The following is a 26,093-nucleotide window of genomic DNA, read 5'->3' as shown; positions in this document are numbered from 1 at the left end:
CCGTGGCTACCGTATCGGTACGGCGGTGACGGTGCCGCGTTACCGGCACGGTGCTCACCGGCGCCGGGGCTTGGCCGCTGTCCCGGGGTTATCCCGGGATCCATCCTACGGCGGCGGCCGGGACCCGTGGGCGCCCCGTTAGGGACAGCGCCAGGGGGGTGGCAAGGCCAGGAGACGCTTCCCGTGCCTCAGTTTCCCCCTCCGGAATGGCGAAGGGCAAAGGGAGCGAGCGCCGTGCCCGGAGGGCGAGCGGCCACACCGGGATTTGCAGGGGTCGGTGCCGGTCCTTGTACCGGTGCCACCCCCGGGCTGTGCCAGGCTGGCCCCGTGCTGCCCGGTGTTTGTACCGGTGCCACCCCCGCGCTGTGCCAGGCTGGCCGGTGTTTGTACCGGTGCCACCCCCGGGCTGTGCCAGGCTGCCCGGTCCTTGTACCGGTGCCACCCCCGGGCTGTGCCAGGCTGGCCCCGTGCTCGCCAGCCGTGGGGCGGCGGGGCCGGACTCTGGACCCGGACTGGGTGGCACAGCAGCCGCGGTGACGCCGCCGGGTCAAAGGCTCCGGCTCACGCAGAAGGTTCTGGGTGCCGGCGGCGCTGCCATGCGGAGCCCCCCGCGGGCCGGGCACGGGGCCGGCCCCGAGCGCCCTGACCCGCCGTGCCCTCCCCGCAGCGGCTCCCGCCGTGACGGCCGAGCCCGGAGCGGCTGCACGGCCCCGCCGGGAGCGGGGGCCCGGCCCGGTGCCCGCCGCCCCCTCTGCTCGCCGGCCATGGGCAGCCACGAGAAGGACCCGAGCTCCCCGAAAGGGGCCCTGTCCCGCTCCAACAGCACCGTGTCCTCCAAGCACAGCAGCATGCAGCAGGTGGGAGGGTTTGCACCTGCATGTGGGGGCTGTGGGTACCGAGTGTCCCTGCCTGGGGACAAGGTGGGCAGCAGCCCGTGGTGCTCAGGGACCCCCGCGCTGCCCGCTGTGCCCGCAGGGCTCGGAGAGCTGGGAGGTGGTGGAGGAGCCGCGGGGCAGCCCCGGGCGGCAGCCGCAGCGGCACGAGGGGTACCTGCTCAAGAAGAGGAAATGGCCCCTGAAGGGCTGGCACAAGGTAACGGGCACAGCTGGCACCAGGAGCCGTGATCCTGGCAGGGTTTGGGCAGGGGGGGCTGGCTCTAGGGGCTGCTGTCTGCTCCCCCTCCCCAAACAAACCTTTCCTCTCCATCCCCAGCGGTACTTCGTGCTGGAAAACGGGATCCTGAAATATTCCACCACGCGCCAGGACGTGAGTGTGTGCCCAGGCTATGCCCACGCGGCCTCCCCGGGGGCTCAGGGCTGGGGACACCCCTGGGTAGGGGGCTCCGTGCCCTGACAGGCGTCCCTGGGCTCCCCAGGTGCTCAAGGGCAAGCTGCACGGGGCCATCGACGTCCGTCAGTCCGTCATGTCCGTCAACAAGAAGGCGCAGAGGGTTGACCTGGACACGGAGGACAACATTTATCACCTCAAGGTGCCGCTGGGAGGCTGGAGCTGGGGTGGGACGGGCTTGGGGCCGTCGGGCGCTGTCCCGTCCAACCCGGCCCCGTCCCCAGATCAAGTCCCCGGAGGCGTTCTCCAGCTGGGTGAGCAGCCTGTGCTCCCACCACCACGGCGAGCGGCCGGGGCCGTGTCCCCCGGGGGGCTCCACGGGGACCAGCACGCAGGTGGGTGACGGCTGGGGGTGACGGCGCCGGGCGGGGCCTGGGCAGGCGGCTCCCGACACGATCGATGCCCTCTGTGCCCGCCGCAGGGCCAGTGGACGCGGATGCCGCCCTCGGGCAGCGCCCCTGCCCTGTCCACGCTGGCCAGCTCCCGCGACAAGGTGAACGCCTGGCTGAAGGACAGCGAGGGGCTGGAGCGCTGCTCGGCCGGTGAGCGGGGCCCCAGGGGGCTGTGGGGCCGGGCAGGGTCCCCGCGGGCCCCCCTGACCCCCGTGCCCCCGGCAGAGCTGTCGGAGTGCCAGGCCAAGCTGCAGGAGCTGACGGGCATGCTGCAGCACCTGGAGGCCCTGCACCGCATCCCCTCGGCCCCGCTCATCTCCGGCGGCCAGGTGAGAGGGACGGGTGGGTGAGAGAGGGGGGTCCCGGGCCCCCCTTCCTGGGGAGGGTCCGGCTGCAGCCCCTCCTGTCCCTCACAGCCCTCAGCTGCCACGGAGAGGCCCAAGAAGGGCCGGAGGAGCACCAAGATCTGGTGCACGCAGAGCTTTGCCAAGGACGACACCATCGGCAGGGTGAGGGTGAGCTGGACCCCCGCCCCGAGCTCTGCCCGGGCACAGAGCCCCCGGGAGAGCCCTCTGAGCGCCGTGTGCCCGCAGGTGGGCCGGCTGCACGGCTCTGTCCCCAACCTGTCCCGCTACCTGGAGGCGCCGCAGAGCCAGCTGCCCTTCAGCGTGCCGCCGGAGTACAGCCAGCTGCAGCGCAGCTTCTGGGTGCTGGCGCAGAAAGGTGCGGGGTCGCGGGGGGTCCCGGGGGTCCCGGGGCGGGTTCGGGGTGCCGGGGCTCAGCCTGACCGCCCCGTGTCCCCCCGCAGTGCACGGCTCGCTCAGCAGCGTGGTGGCGGCGCTGGTGGCCGAGAGGGCGCGGCTGGAGGAGATGCGGCGGGCGCTGGACCGGCAGGGCCCGGCCCCACGGCCCGGCAGCGCGGGCACGGCCGGGGTGAGGGGCACGGGGGGCTCGGGGCTGCTCCGGGGGTCCCCTGGCCCTGCCAGCCCTGTCCTGGCACGGCCGGGGTGAGGGGCACGGGGGGCTGGGGGGCTGCTCCGGGGGTCCCCTGTCCATGCCAGCCCTGTCCTGGCCGGGGTGAGGGGCACGGGGGCTGCTCCGGGGGTCCCCTGTCCATGCCAGCCCTGTCCTGGCACGGCCAGGGTGAGGGGCACGGGGGGCTGGGGGGCTGCTCCGGGGGTCCCCTGGCCCTGCCAGCCCTGTCCTGGCCGGGGTGAGGGGCACGGGGGCTGCTCCGGGGGTCCCCTGTCCTGGCACGGCCGGGGTGAGGGGCACGGGGGCTGCTCCGGGGGTCCCCTGTCCATGCCAGCCCTGCCCTGGCACGGGGTGAGGGGCACGGGGGGCTCGGGGCTGCTCCGGGGGTCCCGGTCCCTGCCAGCCCTGTCCTGGCCGGGGTGAGGGGCACGGGGGGCTCGGGGCTGCTCCGGGGGTCCCGGTCGTGCCAGCCCTGTCCTGGCCGGGGGTCTCGGCTCAGCCTCGCCCTCCCCGCAGCCCGCCCTGCGCCGCTTCCACTCGCTGTCCGTCTCCTCCGACACCACCCTGGACTCCTTCGCCTCGCTGCACCCGGATGAGGTCAGGGCTGGGGAAGGGGCGCTCCGGGGGTGCTGTGGCCCCCCCCGAGGCGGCGCTGAGCCCGTGGCTGTGCCCGCAGCCGGACGCGCTGCCCGCCAAGGGCCGGGAGCAGCAGCTCTCCAACCGCAGCATCGTCTCGCTGGCCGACTCGCACACCGAGTTCTTCGATGCCTGCGAGGTTTTCCTCTCGGCCAGCTCGTCTGAGAACGAGGTGAGGGGCTTGGGGGGCTCTGCTGGTTGGGGGGGCTGTGCTGGCTGGGGGGCTCTTTACTGGTGAGGGGCTCTGCGGACCCCCCGCCACCCCTCGCTGCTCTGGGTTCATCTGTCCCCTCTCTCTCCCCCGTCCCCCCTCATTAGCCGGTCCAAAAGCCCCTCCCGGTGTCCCCCCCAGCCCCCGGATGCCCCCCGCACCCCCCCGCAGCCCCCTCCCTCCCCGCTCTCGGGGTCTCCGCAGTCTCTGAGCCCGGGGACGGCTCCGGTGCCGCCCCCGCCGCTGCTCCCCGGTCCCGACACCCCCATCCCACGATCCCGGGGCTCCTCCCACCCTCCCGGGGGGCCCCTTCCCGGTAGCGCCCCACCCGCCCCCTCCGTGGGGTCCCCCCCGCATCCCCCCGGGACCCCCGAAGCCGCCGACGGTCCCTGCGCCCCCCCAGCCCTCGGAGGACGAGTCGTGCATCAGCGAGGTGACCACCAGCGTCTGCGAGGAGAGCACGGAGCCGGGGGGGCCGCCGGGCCGCCCCCCGACAGGTACGGAGAGCACCGGGGGGGGACGTGGCTTGGGGACACGAGGGACTCTGGGGGCAGGGTGGGCACTGGGAGGCTGAGGGCACGGGAGGTGGGAGGGCTCAGGGGACACTGGGGGACATGAGGGGACTTGGGGAGTTTGGGGATTTCGGGAAGCCCAAGGACGTGTGGGGACAGGGAGGGTCTGAGGATTCTGGGGACACGGGGAGGGCACCGGGGAGGGCACCGGGAGGGCACCGGGGAGGGAGCGGGCACCGGCGGAGGAGCGGGACGGGGGAACCGAGGCGGAGGCGGCTCTGCCCCCCAACAGGGGGAACGCGGGACGGGGGAACGGGGCAAGGGGCGGCTCTGCCCCCCGACACGGGAAAGGGGAACACGGGACGGGGGAACGGGGCAAGGGGCGGCTCTGCTCCCCGACGGCCCCGGGCATTCCGGGCTCCGTCCCAGCGGCCGCTGCCCGGCAGGAGCGGAGCGCCCGGGGCCGCCGGCGGAGCCGCCGCCGCTGGAGCCGCCGCTGGAGCTGCCGGGGCCGGACCCGCGGCGGAGGAGCCGCCTGCCCGCGCCCCCCGCGCCCTCGGGGGACGTGAGCCTGTGGGGGCTCCTGCGGAGCAGCGTGGGCAAGGACCTGTCCCGCGTGGCGCTGCCCGTGCAGCTCAACGAGCCGCTCAACACCCTGCAGCGCCTCTGCGAGGAGCTGGAGTACAGCGAGCTGCTGGACAGGGCCAGCCGCGCCCGCGACCCCCGGCAGCGCCTGGTCAGGGGGCACCGGGGACACCGGGGGGAGCCGGGACAGGGGGGGGAGCCGGGACAGCGGGGGCAAAGGGGCACCGGGGGGAGCCGAGACATCGGGGGGCACTCGGGGACACTCAGGGTTATGTGGGAACAGGAAGAATTTGGGGATTTTGGGGACACGGGGGTCCCCAAAGTCATGTGGGAACAGGGGGAATTTGGGGACACGGGGGTCCCCAAAGTCATGTGGGAACAGGGGGAATTTGGGGATTTAGTGAGCTCAGAGGTGCTTGAGGACGCACGGCTCTCCTGGCACTTGTGGGAATGGGGAAGGGCGCAGTGCCGGGCGTGGTGACAGCGTTGTGGTGGCCATGGTGACACGGTGACACGGTGACACGGTGACAGGTGTACGTGGCCGCCTTCGCCGTGTCCGCCTATGCCTCCACCTACTACCGGGCGGGCAGCAAACCCTTCAACCCCGTGCTGGGCGAGACCTACGAGTGCGTGCGGCCCGACCGCGGCTTCCGCTTCATCAGCGAGCAGGTGGGCACGGGGAGGGTCCTGGGGGGCTCCGCGAGCCGGGCGGGGCGCTGGCATGTCCCTCCTTGTCCCCACAGGTCTCCCACCACCCTCCCATCTCCGCCTGCCACGCTGAGTCTGATAATTTTGTCTTCTGGCAAGGTGAGAGCCCAGGAGAACATTGGGCACTGGGAGGGTCCCACCAGGGTGGGGGGACTGGGGGGGGGTCTCACCTCACCCTCCTCCTCCTCCTCTTCCTCCTTCTCCTCCTCCTCCAGACATGAGGTGGAAGAACAAATTCTGGGGCAAATCCCTGGAGATCGTCCCCATGGGCACCGTCAATGTCCAGCTGCCCAGGTGAGACCCCAGCCCCCCAGAGGGGCGCCCCCATATCCCCACCCCCCGTGTGCCCCCTGCCCTCCGTGCCCACCCGCAAGGGCGCTGCCCGCAGGACCGGGGACCACTACGAGTGGAACAAGGTGACCACGTGCATCCACAACGTGCTGAGCGGGCCGCGCTGGATCGAGCACTACGGCGAGGTGCTGATCCGCAACACGCGCGACGCCTCCTACCACTGCAAGCTCACCTTCTGCAAGGTGTGCCCCGCCCCTTCCTGCCCGGGCCCCGCCCACACTGCCCTGACCCCGCCCCACTGCGTTAGCATGGCCTGAGCCCGCCCCTCATGTGTTATCGTGGTCTGGCCCCGCCCCACTGCGTTATCATGGTCTGGCCCCGCCCCTCTGCGTTATCATGGCCTGACCCCGCCCCACTGTGTTATCATGGCCTAGCCCCGCCCCCTCAGGTGTGGCCCCACCCTATCACTGAATTGGTAATTAAACACTGTGTTGTTGCCCCGCCCCTTGTCTGGCCCCACCCCTCACTTATGGCTCCACCCCTTCCCAATAGCCCTGCCCTTTCCCCAGTGACCCCGCCTCCTTTGTGCCCCGCCCTCTCCCAACTACTCTCCTGGCCCCACCCTTTTCCCAGTAGCCCCGCCCTTTCCAAGCGACCCCCACCCGTCATAGCCCCGCCCTTTCCCATTGACTCCACCTTTTCTAGAAGCTTCCACCTATCACTCATTGCCCCTCCCTTTTCCAATGGCCACACCCTCTCCCAGTGACCCCACCCTTTCCCAGTGTCCACGCCCTTTTCCAGTTACTCCGCCCTTTCCAGAAGATTCCTCCTCATGGCCTCAACCTTTTCCTATGGCCCCACCCTTTCCCTTGTGACCCCACCCTATCATAGCCACTCCCTCTAGCCCCGCCCCTTCCCGTCGGCCCCGCCCTTTCCCGGTGGCCCCGCCCCACCGTCCCGGTGCCGCCGCAGGCCCGGTACTGGGGCGCGGGGGCCAACGAGGTGCAGGGCGCCGTGCTGAGCCGCGCCGGGACGGCCGTGGAGCGCCTGGTGGGCAAGTGGCACGAGGGGCTGCGCCGCGGGCCCGCGCCGGGCCAGTGCGTCTGGAAAGCCAGTAAGGAGCGGGGGGCAGCGCCCGGGGGGTCGCCCTGCCTTTGGGGGGGCTCTCTGACCGCCCCCGCGCCCCCCGCGCAGACCCCATGCCCCGCGACCACGAGAGGAGCTACGGCTTCACGCAGTTCGCGCTGGAGCTGAACGAGCTGACGCCGGAGCTGCGCCGGGTGCTGCCCTCCACGGACACGCGGCTGCGGCCGGACCAGCGGTCAGCAGCGCCCCGGGGCCGGGCCGGGCCGGGCCGGGGGTCTCTGCCGCGTCCTGGGGGTCACCGCCGCGTCCCGTGTCCCCGCAGGTACCTGGAGGAGGGGAACGTGCCGGCGGCCGAGGCGCAGAAGCGCCAGATCGAGCAGCTGCAGCGCGACCGGCGCCGCGTCATGGAGGAGAACAACATCACCCACCAGGCCCGCTTCTTCAGGTCTGGGGGGCTCCCGGGGCTGGGGACCGCCGGGTCACGGGGTGGGGAGGCCTTCTGCGGGTCCTGAGGGCAGCCCTAGGGTCGGGGGGCTCTCAGGGAATGGGAACCCCCCCCAGGAGTCCCAACCGTGCCCCCCACCCGGTGCCAGGCGTGTGACAGATGCCAGTGGCAAGGAGTCGTGGGTCACCAACCACACCTACTGGAAGCTGCGCCTGGACCCCGGCTTCTCGCACCTGGACGGCGCCGTGCTCTGGTAGCCCCCCGAAGCCGGGGGGTGCTGAGCCCCCCAGCCCCTCGCAGCAGCGCCCAGCAGCGGGGCAGGTCCCCCCAGCACTGGGGGTGCAGAACCCCCCCACACCCCTTTCCGAGCCATTTTGCCGCTGTTTCAGTAAAACTGTGATGTAAAAATGGGAGGGGGGCGCTGGCAATGCCTCCCCCCGCCCCGGGGCAGAGCCTTGGGGACGCCTGAGGCACTTTGGGGCAGGGGCTGGCGGTGCCCCCCTGCCCTGGGGGCACAGGGTGATAAGGGGGGGGTTCAGGGGGTCGCAGGGTGCCCGCGGGCGGGAAGACCCCACTGCCCCCCCCCCCCCCCAAATTGTGCACAGGGGCTGCTCAATAAAGGCTGTGAAGAGTCGGGGTGTGCAGAGAGATTCCTTCTCCTCCCCACACATCATTACCTCTGAGGGGCTCAGGACCCCCTCCCAAATCAGGCTGGGGACGCCCAAGCCCTCCCACCCCCCCCCCCCCCCCCGTGCCTCAGTTTCCCTCCCCACACGCGCAGAACTGCCCAGAGCCGTGTCCCGCAGCGCCCCCTTTATTGCGATATGCTGCTGCCCCCCGCCCCACACTGGGTGCGGGTGGGGCTCAATAAATACTTCAGCATTGACCCCCCCTCCCTTAAAAACCACCCACGCCAAAAAACCCCTCCCCACCGTCCCCTCCCCGCCGTCCCCTCCCCGCTGTCCCCGCGGCCCCTCCGGGCGGCACCGGGGGCTGATTGTCAGGATCTGCGGGGCTGCGGGGGCGCACGGGACCCAGGTTTGGGGTCCCGGGGGGCTCTGGCCCCTCGCCGCCCCTCAGGTGCCGTAGTAGCCGTAGTAGCCGCCGTCGGCGAGCGGCTCCTTGTCGTAGCTGTCGCCGTTGCGGGCCGGGGGGGAGCTCTCGGCGCTCGAGGGGTACGGGGACACGCGGCGCCGCTTGCACTCGTAGAGCCCCGAGTCCGAGCAGTCGCCGGCGGCGGGGGGCTCGCCGGCCCAGCCCTGCGGCTCCCGGCCCTTCTCCTCGCGGGGCTCCCGGTACCAGCCCAGGCCCGCGGCGCCGCCCTTGTGGCCGAGCTGCGCGGGGCTCCAGCCGCCCCCGAAGCCGCCCGGCGCCTCGGGGTAGTATGGCAGGGCGGGGGGGCAGCGGCGGCAGCGCTTTCACGCCGTAGGGCAGCGCTTTGCCCCCGCCGTAGCCGCCCTCGAAGCCGCCGTAGTCCAGCGCGCCGGGGCCCGGCGGCGGCTGCGGGGGGAAGAGCCAGGGCGGGGGGTCCTTGGGGGGCAGCGGCAGCGCGGCCGCGCCCCGCTCGCCCCCGAAGAAGCGGCCCGGGGGCAGCGGGAGCTGCTCGGGCAGGAAGGGCTGGAAGCGCGGCAGCAGCTGCGGGCAGCCCGGAGCCTCGGGCGGGGACGGCGTCAGGCGCTCGCTCTCGGGGCCCGGGTACATCCTGGGGAGGGGGACACGGAGGGGTTGGGGGGCTGCTGCTGCCGGCGAGGCCGGGGGGGCACGGGAGGGACGGGAGGCGGCGGCACTCACGAGTCAAAGTTGTCCCGGAACCCTTTGGCGAAGGGGTTGTGGTCGATCTTCAGCTGCGTGATCTGGGGGGACGCGGATTTTGGGGGGGCTTGTCCCTCCTCCGGGGTGTCCCTCCCGCTGTCCCTTTCTCCCCATCCCACCGGAATGAATGCCACCCTTTGCCCGGGCAGGGGGGGCTGAAGGAGTTCGGGATGGGGGTCCTGGGATGTGCGGGGTGGTCCTGGGGGGGTAACGGGGAATCCGGGGGAGACCGAAGGGATCAGGGGGAGGGTCTGGAAATCTGAGGGGATCTGAGGGCACTGGGAGGCCGCGGGGATGCTGAGGAGGAGGCAGGGGGAGATGCTGGGATGCTGAGGGGATGCAGGGGGAGGTCCTGGGATGCTGAGGGGATGCAGGGGGAGGTCCTGGGATGCTGAGGGGATGCAGGGGGATGTCTTTGGGATGCTGAGGGGATGCAGGGGGATGTCTTTGGGATGCTGAGGGGATGCAGGGGGAGATGCTGGGATGCTGAGGGGATGCAGGGGGAGATGCTGGGATGCTGAGGGGATGCAGGGGGATGTCTTTGGGATGCTGGAGGGATGCAGGGGGAGGTCCTGGGATGCTGCGGGACGGTTCTGGAAGCGATGGTGGGATGCTGAAGGAACCAGCGGGTGGTTCTGGAAGTCTCAGGGGACACGGGTGGCACTGGGAGGCCTCGGGGATGCTGAGGGGAGGCAGGGGGGGATGCAGGGACGCTGCGGGGATGTACCTGGGGTCCCGGGGTGCTGGCAGAGGGGGCAGCCTGGCCGAGGCCAGGGGGGGTTCCCTGATGCTGCTGGGCGATTAACGGGGCTGCTCCGGTTTGGGGCGGGTTTGGGGCGCTGTGGTGGCACCGGGATATCCCAGCTGGTTTCTGGGGGGACGCTGGGGGGGTCGCTGGGGTTTTTGTGCTGTTGGGGGGTTTTTGGGGGGCTGCGTGCTGGGGGCTGGCAGGGGGTCCCGCACTCACGTCGGCGTTCTGGTAGGCGGTGACGGCGATGAACTGCGTCTCGGGGAAGGCGAAGGTGTGCGTGTGTGGGGAGGGGTACCCGTCCTCCCCCTCGCCCTCCTTCACCTCCGTGACGTGCAGCCGCGGCTGGTACTTGTGCAGCGACTGCAGCACGATCATCTGCGGGGTGCAACGGCACGGCGAGCGGTCAGGGGGGGGTCCCGACGAGCTGCCCGGGCGGCGGGACCCTCCCCTCACCTGCCCCACGTTGTTGGAGGCTCCCTTGTTGTTGGTGAGCTTCAGCTTGCCGAAGGACACCTCCTGGCGCATCCAGTGCGCGCCCGTGTTGGGCGAGTCGGGGTGCAGGTACAGGCGGTTCCCTGGGGGGGAAAAGGCGGCGTCACCCCCGCCCCGGCGGGGCAGGAGGGTGCGGAGGAGGAGGAGGAGGGGATGAAGGCCCGTACCTGGCACGCTGCCCTCGGCCTTGCCGCACTGCACCCACTTCCCGCCCTGGTAGCGCCAGTGGTGCTGGTCCACCAGCACCACGTCCACGCAGACGCTGTAGTGCGCCGCGGGGTTGAGCCCCGAGAGGCTGAAGCTGAGGAAGGGGAACATTCGCCTGGGGAGGGGACAGAGGCACAGACACCGTCACCCCCCCCGCCCGGCCCTCGGGCACCTTGGCGCGGTTTGGGCGGGATGGGTGTGATGGGGAAACTGAGGCAGGCGGTGCCCGCCCCCCTCCCGCGGCGGTGCCCGTGGGCAGCTGAGTGACCCCGGCAGCTGGGGGCTGCTCTGGGGCCGAGCCCCCCCCGGCATCTCCCTCCCCCTCCCCAGGCACCTTCCGGATCGGAAACCAACACCGCTGCTATTTCGGGCCGGGCGCCAGCCCGCGCCAAGGGCAGGAAGGGGACACGGTGGCACCGGGGGGGACCACGGGGTGGCAGCTGCCAACCCCCCCGGGCTGCCCCCCGTGTGTCCCCTCAAACCGCGCTGGGAGAGCTCTGCTCGCTGCTCTGGCCCCCGTGGGGACCCAGCCCAGTGGCACCAGTGTCCCCAGTGTCCCCAATGTCCCCAGTAGCCCCGGTGTCTCCACTGTCCCCAGTGTCCCCAGTAGCCCAGACAGCCCCCCAGTAGTCCCAGTAACCCCGAGTGTTCCCAGTGGCCCCAGTAGCCGCAGTAGCCCCAGTGTCCCCAATATCCCCCAGTGTCCCCAATATCCCCCAGTAGCCCCAGTGTCCCCAGTGACCCCAGTAGCCCCAGTGCCTCCAGTGTCCCAAATATCCCCCAGTGTCCCCAATATCCCCCAGTGTCCCCAGTAGCCCCAGTGTCCCCAGTGTCCCCAATATCCCCCAGTAGCCCCAGTGTCCCCAGTAGCCCCAGTGGCCCCAGTGGCCCCAGTGGCCAGCTCAGGTTGCCTGTGGGCACCGGTTCAGCCCCCCCGCGGCTCCCGGCCATGGAATTTTGGCAATTTCTGGATCCCCGATGGCCAGAGCTGGACACTGACCCCCCCCCCCCTCCTTGCTGTCCGGCCACCCCATTAATGTCACCCCCTGCAGAACGCCACCAGGGCCGCCCCCCAGCTCCCTGCGTGCGGGGTGCCCCCCAATGCTCACCCCCAGTTCCTGAGGGGAGGGGGCGCACCAGGGGAAACGGGGGTCCGGGCCCTGCCCCCCGCAGGAAGCGGGGCCGGGGGAAGAGCAGTGGAAAGGAAAGTCAGCGGGTGGAGGCTGACTCAAAATTGCCCTTGCGAGACAGTGGGGAATAGAAAAAGAAAGAGAAGAAAAATAGAAAGAGAAAGAATAAAAACGAGGAGAAAAGAAAAAAAAAAAACCCAGAAAAGTTAAAGAGAAGAAAACGAAGATTAAGAAAAAAAAAAAAAAAGGGGGGGGGGGGGAAGGAAGATAAAATGGAAAAAAAAAAAGAAGAAAAGGGAAGAGAAAAATGAAAAATAATGAAAAAAGAAGAGGAAAAAATGAGGAATCAGAAGGAGAAGAGAAAGAAGGAGAAGATAAAGACTAAAAACAAGAACACGAGAATAGTAAGAATAAGAATAAAAAGAAGATAAAGCAGACGATAAAGAAGATAAAGATAAAAAGAGAAGCAAAAAGAGAAAGAAGCGGGGCCAGCAGCAGCAGCTGCACGTGCTCAGGGCCGAGGCTGGCCCGGAGCCTCCCGGGGTCCCCCCGGGTCCCCGCTGTCCCCCCGTGTCCCGCAGGGACCGTCCCGCGGGCTCGCATCCCCTCCGCAGCGAGCGCAGGGGGGCTCCAGCCGCCGATCGCAAATCGCCTCCAAACCGCACCGAAAACCACCCGGGAGCTGCAGCCGAGCCCCGGCCGGGCCGCGCTCCCAGCGCCCTCCCCGCTGCAGCAGCCGCAGCTCTGCAGAGGAGCCCAACAGCGTCTCTGCTGCTTTCGGGCTGGCTCTGGGCGCCTTTCGGTCCCACGGCGCGCTCCCCGCTGCCCGCCGGGCCCCGGCGCTTCACGCTGCGGGCAAACCGCACGGCCCGGCCGGGCCCGGGGCGGGGGCAGCGCCCCAACCGCGCCCGCCTTTATTTTTAACGCCGAGCCCGCGCCCCGGCCCGCTCCGCTCCCCCGGGCCCGGCGCTGCGGTTTGGGGGGTGCCCACCCATCAGAGGCACCGCAAGTCTCACCCTCGGGCTCGTCCCGGTGCGAACTGCTCGGTTCGGGGAGCAGGGACACCGAGGGGACAGTGGGGGACAGCTGGGGACAGATAGGGACACTGCGGGGCTGGGGACACCGGGGGGACACCGAGGGGACACTGCGGGGACAGATAGGGACACTGCGGGGCTGGGGACACCGAGGGGACACCGAGGGGACACTGCGGGGGACAGCTGGGGACAGACAGGGACACTGCGGGGCTGGGGACACATGGAGGGTGGGAGCAAAGGAGGGCTGGGGGCTCCAAGCCCCCGGCTGAGCCTCCCCAGCCCCCGGCAGGCCTCAGGGGGCTGCGGCTTCCTGAGCTTCCCCCTCATCCTCATCCTCATCCTCATCCTCATCCTCATCCTCATCCTCATCCTCATCCTCATCCTCATCCTCATCCTCATCCTCATCCTCACCCGGCGGCAGCACGGGGACGGCAGGAGCCACCGGGGCTGCGTGGGACACGGGACACAGGACACGGGACAAGGGACACGGGGACAGGACATGGGACAAGGGACAGCCCCCGCTTCATGGCAGGCACAGGGCTGGGGCTGGGTGACATGGCAGGGTGGCGCAGCAACGCACAGCACGGTGACATGGCACACCAATTCATGGCACGGTGACATGGAACAGCTGCTGGACGTGGCACGGTGACATGGCACGGCTGCTGGACGTGGTGTGATGACATGGCACAGTGGTGACACAGCAGTGCATGGCACAGTGACACGACATGGCTGTTGGACACGACACGGTGACATGACACGACATGGCGACACGGCACGGTGACATGGCAATGCGCGGTGACATGGCCACGCAGGCCGTGGTGCCACAGCACGGTGGCACAGCTGGACGAGTCCCGGTGGCACCCGCTGGCGCTGCTGCGTGGCACGGCACATCTGCACAGCACAGCTGCACCGCCCGTGTGGGTGACAGGGCACAGCCAAATGTCACAGCGCAGCAGGACACGGCGACGAGTCACAGCACGTCTGCGCCAACCCCGCCGAGCCGCCAGCCTGGCACTGCGTGTCCCCAGACCGGAGTGCCATCCCAGTGTCCCCAAAGGCGCTGCCGCCTCTGGGGTCCCTGCTCCTGCACGGCCACCCCTCAAATCAAAGCCACTTTGTGTCCCCAAGGCCACCCCAGTGTCCTCTCTGAAGGCAAAGCCGTCCCTGGTGTCCCCAAACGCAGAGAGAGCCCCTGCACCCCCAAATGCAGCCTGAGCCACCCCCAGGTGCAGGGACAGCCCTTCTGTGTCCCCAGTGACAGGGACAGCCCCTCGTGTCCCCTGGAAAGGCAAAGCCAGGCCCTGTGTCACCCCAAAGCACAGGGCCAGCCCTTGGTGCCACCCCAAAAGACAAAGACGGGCCCTGTGTCGCCTCAAAATGCAAAGACGGGCCCTGTCCCAAAAGGCAGAGCCCCAAAAGATCCCGAAAGGGAGTGCCAGCCCCTGTGCCACCCCAAAGAGCAAGGTCAGCCCCTGTGTCACCCCAAAGGACAGGGCCAGCCCCTGTGTCACCCCAAAGGACAGGGCCAGCCCCTGTGTCACCCCAAAGGACAGGGCCAGCCCCGGCAGGAATTCCCCGTGCCCGGCGAGTCCTGGGGGTTTCCGCAGGAATCCTGCCCTGCTGAGCCCCGGGGGACACAGCGGGGACAGGGATGGGACAGGGACAGGGACAGGGGCAGGGACAGGGGCAGGGACAGGAGTGAGAAACCAGCCGGGGACTGTCGGCACGGGGGGGATGGCCCAGGACAGGCTGGGGTGGCCCAGGCTGTCCCGGGACAGCAGGAACGGTGCCAGCAGGGTCCATCCCAGGCCTGGCCAGGCTCACCCCAGTGCCACCGTGTCCCCCCCAGCCTCAATTCCCCCCGGGGGTCCTGCACCCATCAGTGCTGAGGAACGGGCGGGACGGGGCTGCAGACCCAGAGCGGGATGGGACCGTGTGCCCTCCGTGCCCCCGAGCCCCCGGCCCGGGGTTTGGGCTCCCGTTTGGGGCTCACATCCCCCCAGAGCCCCAAGCTCGGCGTTTGGGGTCCAGGTACCCGCTCGGGTCCCGTTTGGGGTTTGGGGTCCCCCCCGGGTCCCGTTTGGGGCTCACATCCCCCCCGAGCCCCGCCGGGCTTTTCCTGTCTCAGCGGCGCTGCAGCCCGGCCCTGCGCGCTGCACCAGCAGCTCAGGGTCGGGGAAACGAGCGGATGTTCTGTGGCTCGGCTTTGACGCTTTCCCCGGGCAGGGCTCGCCTGAGCCCCCCCTGCACCGAGCGAACCCCCCCGGACCGCAGCCCCTCCGTGCTGGGGGTGGGAAAAACCCCAAAATCGGTGATTTCAGGGTGGGAGGGAAAAGCAGAGGCGCAGCGGGGCGCGGGGTGGGATTTGTGGGGCCACCCCAATTTCCAGACCCTCGGCTCCGGCTCTGACGCTGCAGGGAGGGCACGGCCCCGGCGCCCAGCTGGGAAAGAGAGCAGAAAATGGGGGGGAAAAAGCGGAATTTCAGCACATTCCTGCAGGGCCTGAGGCGTGGCGGGTGACAAACACCAAACTGGGGGTGTCCGCCCCCCCCGCCACCCCCTGGGGACGCGTCCCCCGCTCCGTGCCGGGCTCGGAGCGTCCCCGGGCTGGGCCGTGCCAAACCAAGCGGCCCTAACGCGTTTAGACTGGCGGCACATCCAGCAGGTCGGGCTCGGCATCGAAGTGACACCGGCTGTGTGCGGCCGGGGGGGGGGCTCGGAGGGACCCCTGGGCTGGGCAGGGGCAGCAGGGGCTGGGAGGGGCTGTGCCAGCTGCTGAGGGCACACAGAGCGGGGTGCAGCCCTGCTCCCCCTTGGCTCGGGGTTTTGGGGCCCCTCGGGGCGATCTGGGGGCGGCAGGGCTGTGCGTGATCCCACTGCAGGGAGAGCCCAAAGCGCAGCCCAGGGTGGGTTCTCCTCATCCTCATCCTCATCCTCATCCTCATCCTCATCCTCATCCTCATCCTCATCCTCATCACCCCAGTGTGAGGCTGAAGGGCGGGGTTGCATTTTGGGTTCCCCTTGCTCCACATCGTGGAGGGGGTGTGTGGCACACAGACCCCCCAAACTGTGGTTCGGCAGAGCCCCCAAAGCCCCCCGACGCTCTCCAGCCCCAGAACTGCAGCCCAGCCCGGAGGGCACAGCCAGCGCCCGCTGTGGCGGCACCAAGGGCGGCTTTGGCAGCCAGGACGTGCCCAAGGCGCTGCCCCGTCCCTGCTCACGGGGCTCGGGGGGTTCCCAGCCCGGAGCGGGGACAGGGGGGGGACAGGGGGGCGTCACCCGCGGCGCTCGGCGGCGGCAGCGGCTCCTCCGCACTTGTTGCAGCGCCCGGCCCCGGATCCGGCCCGGGGGCTGGCGCCGGATCAAAGCTGCCCGCGGGCCCCTGGCAGCGCCGCCGCCTCTGCCACCTCCTGACACCGAGGGTCCGGCCCCTGTCCCTCCCGCTGCGGCTGGGGACGCCCCCAGACCCTTTTCTGCTTCCCACGAGCCTCAACCCCCCGAGGAAACAACACCGGGAAACGTCCGGGACGCTTTGCCTCCCCTCCCAGGCTTTCCTTGGAACACACGAGGGGACGGGGGGGTCTCACCTCCCACACCCCCAGCCCCACAAACACCTCCCACCCTTCACAGCCCTTTGGGGAGACGAGGCAGAACCGTCCAGCCCCTCACGGGGATCTGTCGCACCCCGTCACTGCTGTGTCCCCACTCCCGCCCCCCCGGTGCCCACACGGGACCCCCGGTGCCCACACGGGACCCCCGCCATCCCCGGTGCCCGGTGGCGCTGCCCATCTCTGTGGCGGTGCCCCGGCGCTCTCAGGTTCCCCTCGGTGTCCCCACCTCGTCCCCTCCGTCTCCTCACGCGTCCTGCGACCCTTCCCTGTCCCCGCTGGTCCCCGGCCCGCTCCGTCCCCGTCCAGCGCCCCCCAGTGCCCTCCAGGCCCTCCCAGTGCCCGCCGCCCCCAGCCCCGGTGCCCCCAGCCCCGCTTCCCCCCGGCTCTCCCCGGTGCCCCCGGTGCTCACCGGCCCTGCTTGGTGATGATCATCTCGGTCTGGTGCTTGTGGAACTTGGCCCAGAGCGGGTAATTGTTGAGCATCACCTGCACCTTGCCGGCCGCGCGGTACCCGGGCAGGGCGCAGAGCGGGGGGCACAGCGCGCCGCCCCCGCCGCCGAATCCGCTCTCAGCGCCCCCGTAACCTTCCACCGGCGGGGCGGGGGGCGGCGGCGCCCGGTACGGCGGGCACGGCCCCAGGAACCGGCCGCCGAAACCGCCGGGAGCGCCGTACGGGAGCGGGGGCGCTCCCGGTTCCGGGGCCCCTCCATCCCCGAAGAACGCGGCGGCGGCGGCGGCGTCCCGCGGGCCCGGCGGCTCCTTGGCGAAGGCGGCGGCGGCGCCGAGCATGGGGGCGGCGGGCCGGGGCGCTCCGGTGCCCGGCTCCAGCGCGCCCATGGACGGGCGGGGGGCGCGGGCCCCGCTCAGCCGCTCATGGGGGTGCCCCGGGGCCGGCGCCGCTCAGCGCTGCCCGCCCGGCCGCGCTCCCGCCGCCCGCTCCATGCCCGGTGCTACCGGGGGGCCCCGAGCGGCGGCGGCGGCACCGGGACAGCCGGGAGGGAGCGGGGGCGCAGAAACAACCCCGCAAAAATACCCGAAAGCGGCCGGAAAAACCGCGAAAGTGCCGCGGGGGTTCCGCGCCCGGTGCCGGTGCCGGTGCCGGTGCCGGTGCCGGTGCCGGTGCCGGTGCCGGTGCCGGTGCCGGTGCCGCTGCCTCACTCGCTGCACCTGCCCGGGCCGCGCCTCTTATCCAAAGGAGCGGCTCCGGGACCGAGCTCCGCCCGCGGCCCCTCCCCAGCCCCGACGGGGCGGAACGGGGGCGGGACGGGGACGGGGAGGGGACCGCGACACGCGGGGAGCCGGACACGGGACGGGGACACGGAGAGGGGACAGGGACAGGGACAGTGTGGGGACGTGGGACAGGGACAGTGTGGGGACAGAGGGACAGGGGCCACGCTCCTGTCGGTGTTTGGGGCTCAGGGGGACACAGGGAAGGGACAATTCGGGTCCTGCCCTGCTCTGGTGACACTGCAGTCGCTGAGGGGGTGACACGCCCGGGGAGTGGCGCTGAGGCCCCGTCTGGACCCCCCTTCCCTTCTCTGTTTGGGGTGGTCTGAGACCCCCAGGAGGCTCAGCCCGGTCCCCCCGCGCCCTGTCCCGTGCCCAGCCCAGGCCGGGCCATCCCGGCCCCGTCCGTGACCCCGCCGTGCCCGGGGCAGTCCCGGTGTCCCCCGGAGCCCCCCCAGGCGCCGTCCCCGCCGTGGCCGCGGCCCCCGGCACCAGCCCAGCCCGGTGCCGTCAGTATTTCCCATTGCCAGGGCGCGGTGCCACCCCCAGAGCGCGCACAGGGACCGCGGCACTGCCACTGTCACCTCCTCTGGGGGCGGCACTGCCACTGTCCCCGCTCCCGGCAGCTGGGGGAGCCCGCTGGGGCTGGGGTGGGGACGGACGGACAGGGGGACACGGGGGTCGGTACCGAACCCACACCGGGGCCCCTGGGGATCAGGGACAGGGGTGTGGCCCTTGGGGACAGGGATGGGGACAGGGATAGGGACAGGGTTGGGCATGGGGACAGGGATGGGGATGAAGAGGAGGCAGGACTGGGGATGGGGACAGGGATGGGAACAAGGGACAGGATTGGAGATGGCAATACAGATAAGGATGGGGACAGGGACGGGGATGTGGCCCGGGATGGGGACGGGTCGGTGACAGGGACAGGGCTGAGGATGAGGATGAGGAACGGGGACAGCGCTGCCCCTCTCCGGAGCGGCCCAGCAGGAGGAAATGGCGAGTTCAGGATGCGCGGGGCGGCCGTGGGGGTGGATGGACGGCAGGACGGGACCCCCGCACCCCCCAGGCTCGGGGGTGTCCCGGGGTGTCCCGGGGTTGTTCTGGGGGTGTCCCGGGGGTGTCCCGGGGGTGTCCCAGGACGTCCCGGGGTTCTGCACTGCCCCAGCACACACACCTCAGCACCCATTCGGGCCGGCCTTGCCCCCTTCCACTGTTCAGAGGGGTCCCGGCCTTCAATCTCAATGCAAACCCCCCCTGCTGCCCCCCGCCGCCCCCTCCCCACATTTTCCGGTTCCCTGAGGTTGGCAGTGCGGACAGCATCCCCCCGTCCAGCTGTCCCCACCCTCCGGGGCACCCCCAGACCCCCAGGGCGCTGCCACCCCCTCCCCACCCACCCAGCAGGGACCCCCACTCCGAGATCCCCAGTGAGAAAATGAACAAAACAAGGAAATTTCCAGAAGTGTTTATTTCTGGGAGGGAAAGTCGAGGCCGGAGGGGGGTTAAGGATGGGGGAGCGATCATTGACGGGTGCGGGGAGCGAGCGGCGGGGCACGGGCGCTGCTGCCGTCACCAGGCGCTGATTCCCTGCCGGTGTGCCATCGCCGCCGAGGGCGGATTCACAGGGACGCCCACCCGCTGGGGACCCGCCACGGCCGCCACCCAGAGGGGATCGGGCTCGCCGGGGTCCCCACGGCCGCCACAGCTGGGGACCCGCCACCGCCGCCACCGCCGCCACCGCCGCCACCGCCGCCACCGCCGCCACCCCGGGCTCCCTGCCGGGCCGGCTGCGGGGTCCCGAGGGCCGGACGGGCCCCGTGCCCGGGATGTCGCGCCCTTGAGTGTCCCCCTGGCACCGTAAAGTGACACCAGGGACGCTGGAACGCGCGGCGGGACTCCTGGGGAGATGCGTGTCACAGGTGTCCCCGCGCAGGGAGGAGTCGCGCAGGGACAGAGGGACAGAGGGGACAGGAGGGACAGGGGGGACAGGAGGGACACAGGGACAGGAGGGGCAGAAGGGGACAGAGGGGACAGAGGGACAGGAGGGACAGAGGGACAGGAGCCGTGTCCTGACCGTCACCTTGAACAGCCACCAGCTGTCCCATTGGCCGGCCACAGGAATGCTCTGGGACACCCCGGACCCCCCTGGGACACCCCGGTCCCCTCTGGGACACCCCGGCCCCCCCGTGCCCCGGCATCCCTTGGTGTGGGGCACCCCGAGCCCGGGCCGGGCCCTCCGCAAGAGGCACGGGGGGATTTGGGCTCCTGCCCTCCCCACGGCCGGGCACCCTCCCCCGCAGGGCCCTTCCTGCAGCGCGGGAGCTGCGGCTCCTCCTGGGGCCTGAATCCCCTCCCGTGGCAGCCCCAGTGTGCCTCAGTTTCCCCGCTGTGGGCGGCTGATGTCACTCGCGTGTCGCACGGCGCGGGGTGGCCGAGGCCAGCACCGGGTGGTGGCCGTGCCCGGTCCCTCCCGGCCACCCCCGTGGCTTCGGCGCTCGCCGAGCGCCCTCACAGAGAGACCGGGAGGGAGTGGCGCGGCTGCAGGGCGCGCCCGGGGCTGGGGACGCGTTTGTCACCAAGGGCCACCTCCCTTGCAAAGCGGCGGTGACAAGGCCGGCACCCCAAACACCGTGAGCCAGCCCCGTTCCTCAGTTTCCCCCATCCCTGGGTCTCCAGGGCGGGCACAGCGTGGGGGTTGGACCCTTCATGGCGGGATTATCCCGAACGTCCCCTGTCCCCTGTCCCCTGTCCCCTGTCCCCTGTCACCTCAGGGAGTGCCACCATCCTGCATGTCCCCGCTCCCGGGCATCATCCCGGGACCGAAACCCCGCAGAGGGACCGGGCAGAGGGGTCGCACGCAGCCGAGGGGGCAATTCTGAGGTCCCCAAAGTGTCCCCAAAGTGTCCCCAGAGTGTCCCCACCCTCACCCTCCCTGCACCCAGCCCCCAGGCGGGCTCTGCCTCTGCCGTGGAATTTGGCTTCTGGGGAACGCGGGGAAACTTGCGGGTAATTTTCTCACCCGGCGGCACCGTTCCTGTTTTCATTATTAAAATGAGCACGAGGGCACCGGGCACCCGCGGGGGGCTAAATTTGGGCTCGGGGGGAACCAAAAATACAAAACCGCTGCCCCCACCCCGGAGGAATTTGCATCTCGCCGCTGCTCGAGGGCAGCGCGGTGACGAGCGCTCCATGGAGGCACCGATTGCACAGAAGCCGCGGGGGCCCCGGGACCCCCGGCCCGGCCACCTGCCGCCCCCCCGGGACCCCCGGCCCGGCCACCTGCCGCCCCCCCGGGACCCCCGGCCACCTGCTGCCCCCTCGGAGGGACCCCCGGCCCGGCCCCGCATCCGCCGCCCACCCGCAGCCAGTGCCGCGTCCCCGCTGCCCCCGCAGCCCCCCAGACCCCCTCTCCGGGTCCCGCCCTGCAAAGCCCCTCCTGCCCCGCGGCCAGGCCACCCCGAGCCCTCTGTGCCCCCGCAGGACCCGGCCAAGGCCCCCCAGCCCTGTGAGTCACGGCGGGGAAATCGAGGCACGGCTGGCGCCGGGTGGGCACCGCGCTGGGGGGCTTGGGGGGCTCAGCTCCCCCCACGGAGGGTCCGGAGGGATGGAGGGGAGCGCGGGGGTCGTGGCGAGCCCGTTGAGGAGCCCCCAACCCCAAGCCCTGAGCAGAGCCGGGAGGATGCTGAGCCCCGCGGGAAGGGGCACCCAAGGGTGACGAGGGTGGGTGTCCCCAGCAGGGCCGGGCCCGCGCCAGCCGGGGGTGACAATTCGGTGGCAGCTCCGCGCTGGGGGATGGCTCAGCGGCCCGGGCAGGGCGAGCAGAGGCTCCTTAATCTCGGGGAAGGAAGCGGCTCCGGTTACGGAGCTGCCCTCGGTGTAAAAGGAGAGCGACAGGAAGAAAAGTCATTAACATCGTTCCAGGCGCTGCCACCCAAAACCCGGCTGGTGCCGAGCCCCGCGCCGCCAGCGCCGCCGTCCCCGTGCCCCCCGTGCCCCCCGTGCCCCCGGGAGCGCTGGCTCGGGTGGCACCTGGGAGATCCCCCCAAAACCCCTCCTCGGGGTGGTCCCGCTGCCCGGACTCGGCGGTGGCGGCTCCCGGGTCCCTCCCGTCCCCCTGAGACCGATCCGCGTCCCTCCTCCTCCTCCTCCTCCTCCTCTTCCTCACGGCGGCCATGGCAGCCCCGCGTGGAGGCGGCGGCGGGCGCGGGCAGCTCCCCCCGTGTCCCGGCTCCGCCACACCGGGCCCGGCTCTCGCCGCCTCCGGGGCGCCCCCCGCGCGTGGGGCCGGAGCACCGGGGCAGCCGGGGCTGCGTGGGTGTGCGAGAGCGAGCCGGGGGTGCCCGTGGGTGTGCGAAGGGGTGTGACGGGCTGGGGGGGCTGGGTGGGTGTGCAAGGGGGGCTGAGGGGGTCCCCGAGTGTGCGCGGGGGCCGGGTGGGTGCCGGGGTGTGCAAGGGCGGCACGGCGGGTGTGCAAGGGCGCAGCTGTGCCCGTGTGCGCCATCAGGCCGGGGGGGGTCCGGGGGGGTCCGGGGGGCTCCGTTTCGGCTCCGTTTCAGTTCCGTTTCACCGCCGCCGCCTTGCCCGCCCCTCGCCCCCTCCTGTACGAGGCGATTTTCTTCAGCCGGAGCCGCATCCCCGGCGCGCAGCGCGGCTCCCTGGGGAGCGCCGGGGGGCTGCAGCCCCTGTCCGGCCGGCTTAGCGTGACGGGGGCGCGGGGGGCTCCGGGCTGGCGCCCCCGGCCCTTCCTCTTCGTCAGCGGGAGGCGAGGGCCGGGGAGTGATGTGCGCTGCCCGGGCGGGGGCACGGCGGCGAGACACGGGCTACAGCTTCTGACAACGCGCGGGGCCCGCGGGCGGCGTGCGCCGCCCCCGCCCTGCCCAGAGCCCCCCCGGCCCGCGGTCCGCTCCCGCGGGATGGGGGACCCGGGTGACGCGGGGACATGGGGGGGCCGGACCCCTCCGGGACGGGGGTGAGGAGGGTCCCGCACGGGGAAGGGGGGGAGATGCGGATCCTGCCCCACAGGTACCGCTCCTGCCCCACTGCGAGCAATCCTGACCAAATGGGACCGGTCCTGAGCCACGGGCATCGATCCAGAGCCACTGGGACCAGTTCTGAACCATTGCGAGCAATCCTGACCAAATGGGACCGGTCCTGAGCCACGGGCATCGATCCAGAGCCACTGGGACCAGTTCTGAACCATTGCGAGCAATCCTGACCAAATGGGACCGGTCCTGCGCCACGGGCATCGATCCAGAGCCACTGGGACCAGTTCTGAACCATTGCGAGCAATCCTGACCAAATGGGACCGGTCCTGAGCCACGGGCAACGATCCAGAGCCACTGGGACCAGTCTTGACTCACGGGGATCGACCCGGACCCACCGGGACCAATCCTGACCAAATGGGACCGGTCCTGACCCACTGGGATCGATCCTGCGCCACCGGGACCAATCCTGACCAGATGGGCCCAATCCTGACCCACCGGGACCAATCCTGCTCTTCTTGGGACACATCCTGCCCCACTGGGACCAATCCTGACCAGATGGGATCGATCCTGCCCCACCGGGACCAATCCTGACCAGATGGGCCCAATCCTGACCCACCGGGACCAATCCTGCTCTTCTTGGGACACATCCTGCCCCACTGGGACCAATCCTGACCAGATGGGATCGATCCTGCCCCACCGGGACCAATCCTGACCAGATGGGCCCAATCCTGACCCACCGGGACCAATCCTGCTCTTCTTGGGACACATCCTGCCCCACCGGGACCAATCCTGACCAGATGGGATCGATCCTGCCCCACCGGGACCAATCCTGACCAGATGGGCCCAATCCTGACCCACCGGGACCAATCCTGCTCTTCTTGGGACACATCCTGCCCCACTGGGACCAATCCTGACCAGATGGGATCGATCCTGCCCCACCGGGACCAATCCTGACCAGATGGGCCCAATCCTGACCCACCGGGACCAATCCTGACCAGATGGGATCGATCCTGCCCCACCGGGACCAATCCTGACCAGATGGGCCCAATCCTGACCCACCGGGACCAATCCTGCTCTTCTTGGGACACATCCTGCCCCACTGGGACCAATCCTGACCAGATGGGACCGATCCTGCCCCACTGGGACCAATCCTGACCAGATGGGCCCAATCCTGACCCACCGGGACCAATCCTGCTCTTCTTGGGACACATCCTGCCCCACTGGGACCAATCCTGACCAGATGGGACCAATCCTGACCAAATGGGCCCAATCCTGTTCCATAGGGGACGGTCCCACCTGTCTCTGACCACCCCCGCTGGGTCCATTCCTGCCCCACGGCCCCAGTCCGGTCCCGTGCGGTCCCGGCGGCCCCGGTGCGGTCCCGGGGGAGGCGCGGGCCGGGGGAGGCAGCTGGGGCCGGCACGGACACCCGGAGGGTGCCAAGCGGCAGCGCCGGCGGTTAAAAATACCCGAGGGGGCGCTGCCGACGGAAGTGGAGGTGTCGGCACCGGCTGCTCGGGCCGGGCCGGGGGGGCCCGACTCGGGTGTCCCGGCCCCCGCCAGCGACCCCCGCACCCCGCACCGGGACCCACCGAGGCGGGCGGCGGCCGCGTCCTGGCGCGTCCCCATCACCCAAAATCGCGGGGCGGGAGGAGAATCCCGGTCCCCTCACCCCGGGGGGGGGTCACCCCCAGCCCGGCGAGCGCCCCCCGCCCCCGCCGCGGCCGCGCCGAGGTGGCCGTGGGGAAATGCGAAGTGACAAATGACGCCCCGCGCGCGTTAATTGATGTGACGCGGGGCTGACACCGCGCTCGCACCCGGGCGCGGCGGGGAGAGGAGGGGAAAATGAGAGAGAAACAAACAGATTCCAATCAAATTGTAAAAATAGGTCACGGCGAGGGAGCCGGAGCCGGTTCCATTTCAGCCGCGGGTTGGAAGGGGCCGCCCGCGGGTCCGGCGGCACCGCGAGAGCCCGGACGGCGGCGGGGGCACGGAAAGGAGCGGGGGAGATGGAGGCGAGGGGAGGGGGACACGGCACCCGCACCGTGACCCTCTGCCGTGGGGGCCGCGGGACCCCAGCCCCAAACCGCGCCTGGCCGGCACCCGGCGGGGCCGGACTGTCCCCAGATGGCGGCTGTGACAGCCCTGGGGGCTCCAGGACAGCCCCGGTGGGGATCGGGGCCGGATCCACCCGGCAGCGCTGGGCTGTGACACCGGCAGGGCGGCCCGGTGCTGGCCTGTGACCCGGCAGGGCGGCCCGGTGCTGGCCTGTGACCCGGCAGGGCGGCCCGGTGCTGGCCTGTGACCCGGCAGGGCGGCCCGGTACCGGGGTGGCCCCGCGGTGGCCGCGGCCGCGCTCCCGGCGGGTCACCGGCAGGTCAGGCGGGTGCCGGACTCGGGGCCAGCCGCCGCTCGTGTCCCCCACGGCCCCGCGTGTCCCCGTGGCCGCCGTGACCCGCAGCGAGCGCCGAGGAGCGGCCCTGGGGACACGGCCGTGCCCGGCCACCAGCACTGCTGTCACCGAGAGCCACGGGGGACCAGGGACACATTCACTGTCCTCAGAGCCATGAGGGACCAGGGACACATTCACTGTCCCCGGGAGCCATGAGGGACCAGGGACACATTCACTGTCCCCAGAGCCATGAGGGACCAGGGACACATTCACTGTCCCCGGGAGCCACAGGGGAACAGGGACATATTCACTGTCCCTCCACAGAGCCACAGGGGAACAGGGACATATTCACTGTCCCCAGAGCCACAGGGACCAGGGACACATTCACTGTCCCCGGGAGCCATGAGGGACCAGGGACACAATCCCTGTCCCTCCCCAGAGCGTCCCACGCCGGTGACACAGGGGCGGGGGTGCCGCACACGGAGGGATTTGGGGAGGGGGATCCTTTCCAGCACCCCCCCCGGAAGCTCGGTGGGGGTGACCCCGAGTTTAACCCCACTTAGGGGCGCGGGCTGTCGCTGTCCCCGGCGCAGATAGCTTGTGACAGCGCCGAGTCCCCCCCGGCGGGCGCTGCGGCGGCGCTGGCCGGGGCGGGGGGGCCCGCGAGCCCGGTGTCAACGCGCGTTGGCTCCGTCAGCTCCCCGCAGCGCGGCGGCGGCTCCGGGGCGGCCCGCGGCTCCCGAGGGCCCGGTGGCGCTTGTCGCGGCGCGGCAGCCGCGGTGGCGCTGGGCACATGGCAGCCGCGTTTGTGTTTGTGCCGTTTGTGCGCGGCTCGGCCCCCCCGCGCTGCCATCTGAGGCCGCGGCCCCCGCCACGGCAGCGCAGAGCCCACCGTGTCACCGGGACCAGGGACACCGCGGCGCCTCGGCCGGGAGGGGACACGGGACACGGCGTGGCCTTCCCCGGGGTGCGGAGGGCAGGAGGTCCCCGGGCACTGCGTTTTCCCCAGGTGTGGAAACCTCCAGGAAACCTCTGTGAGAGGCCAGGAGCTGCTGGCACGGGTGTGGGACAGGGTGTGGGACAGGGCCAGCGGGCAGCGGGGACAGCAGGGCAGTGACAGGAGGGGCAGCAGAACCGGGGGCACGCAAGGAGCAGCCCTGCTCGGGGTGTGGGTACCCCAGGGCGAGGCAGGGACAGGATTGAGGCACCTGGGAGGGACGGGGAACACTCTGGAAGGATTCTGGAACACAGGTGGATGCAGGTA

The 26,093-nt window shown here is 71.0% G+C and overlaps 3 protein-coding genes across 3 annotated transcripts; 2 read left to right on the top strand and 1 right to left on the bottom strand.

Annotated features, from left to right (window-relative positions):
* Positions 1-711: 711 nt before the first annotated feature.
* Positions 712-7,775, top strand: OSBPL7 (oxysterol binding protein like 7). The gene is made up of 22 exons (XM_063178900.1): positions 712-857; positions 976-1,092; positions 1,213-1,266; positions 1,376-1,489; positions 1,572-1,682; positions 1,769-1,889; positions 1,965-2,068; positions 2,156-2,248; positions 2,333-2,462; positions 2,548-2,672; positions 3,231-3,311; positions 3,391-3,522; positions 3,965-4,082; positions 4,523-4,809; positions 5,190-5,327; positions 5,402-5,465; positions 5,582-5,660; positions 5,755-5,899; positions 6,630-6,771; positions 6,852-6,978; positions 7,066-7,188; positions 7,337-7,775. The coding sequence occupies exons 1-22, from the start codon at positions 765-767 to the stop codon at positions 7,443-7,445; spliced, it is 2,607 nt and encodes an 868-aa protein (XP_063034970.1). The 5' UTR covers positions 712-764; the 3' UTR covers positions 7,446-7,775.
* A 393-nt stretch (positions 7,776-8,168) lies between these two features.
* Positions 8,169-17,062, bottom strand: TBX21 (T-box transcription factor 21). Its single transcript, XM_063178822.1, is given in 7 exon segments — positions 8,169-8,586; positions 8,588-8,890; positions 8,980-9,041; positions 9,968-10,126; positions 10,205-10,326; positions 10,411-10,565; positions 16,635-17,062. Coding segments are annotated over 7 exon segments (1,551 nt in total). The 3' UTR covers positions 8,169-8,264.
* A 1,208-nt stretch (positions 17,063-18,270) lies between these two features.
* LOC134430774 (basic proline-rich protein-like) lies at positions 18,271-25,007 on the top strand. The gene is made up of 6 exons (XM_063178657.1): positions 18,271-18,521; positions 18,674-19,309; positions 20,395-21,763; positions 22,009-22,421; positions 23,782-24,171; positions 24,689-25,007. Exons 1-6 carry the CDS (start codon positions 18,271-18,273, stop codon positions 25,005-25,007), a joined length of 3,378 nt encoding a protein of 1,125 aa, XP_063034727.1.
* Positions 25,008-26,093: the final 1,086 nt, after the last annotated feature.

This window comes from Melospiza melodia, chromosome 30 (genome assembly GCF_035770615.1).
Source record: "Melospiza melodia melodia isolate bMelMel2 chromosome 30, bMelMel2.pri, whole genome shotgun sequence".
In the NCBI taxonomy this organism is placed as follows: domain Eukaryota; kingdom Metazoa; phylum Chordata; class Aves; order Passeriformes; family Passerellidae; genus Melospiza; species Melospiza melodia.
This window is presented reverse-complemented; position numbering and strand designations above follow the sequence as displayed.

Bases quoted from the DNA above. Each gene is read 5' to 3' on its own strand.
- OSBPL7 (XM_063178900.1), top strand. From the start codon at position 765: ATGGGCAGCCACGAGAAGGACCCGAGCTCCCCGAAAGGGGCCCTGTCC. The intron at 2,673-3,230 runs GTGAGGGGCACG...CCCTCCCCGCAG, and splicing joins GCAGCGCGGGCACGGCCGGG to CCCGCCCTGCGCCGCTTCCA. The intron at 5,900-6,629 runs GTGTGCCCCGCC...GTGCCGCCGCAG, and splicing joins GCAAGCTCACCTTCTGCAAG to GCCCGGTACTGGGGCGCGGG.
- LOC134430774 (XM_063178657.1), top strand. From the start codon at position 18,271: ATGGGGACAGGGATGGGAACAAGGGACAGGATTGGAGATGGCAATACA. The intron at 18,522-18,673 runs GCTCGGGGGTGT...TCCACTGTTCAG, and splicing joins GGGACCCCCGCACCCCCCAG to AGGGGTCCCGGCCTTCAATC. The intron at 21,764-22,008 runs GTGGGTGTGCGA...GCTCCGTTTCAG, and splicing joins ACCGGGGCAGCCGGGGCTGC to TTCCGTTTCACCGCCGCCGC.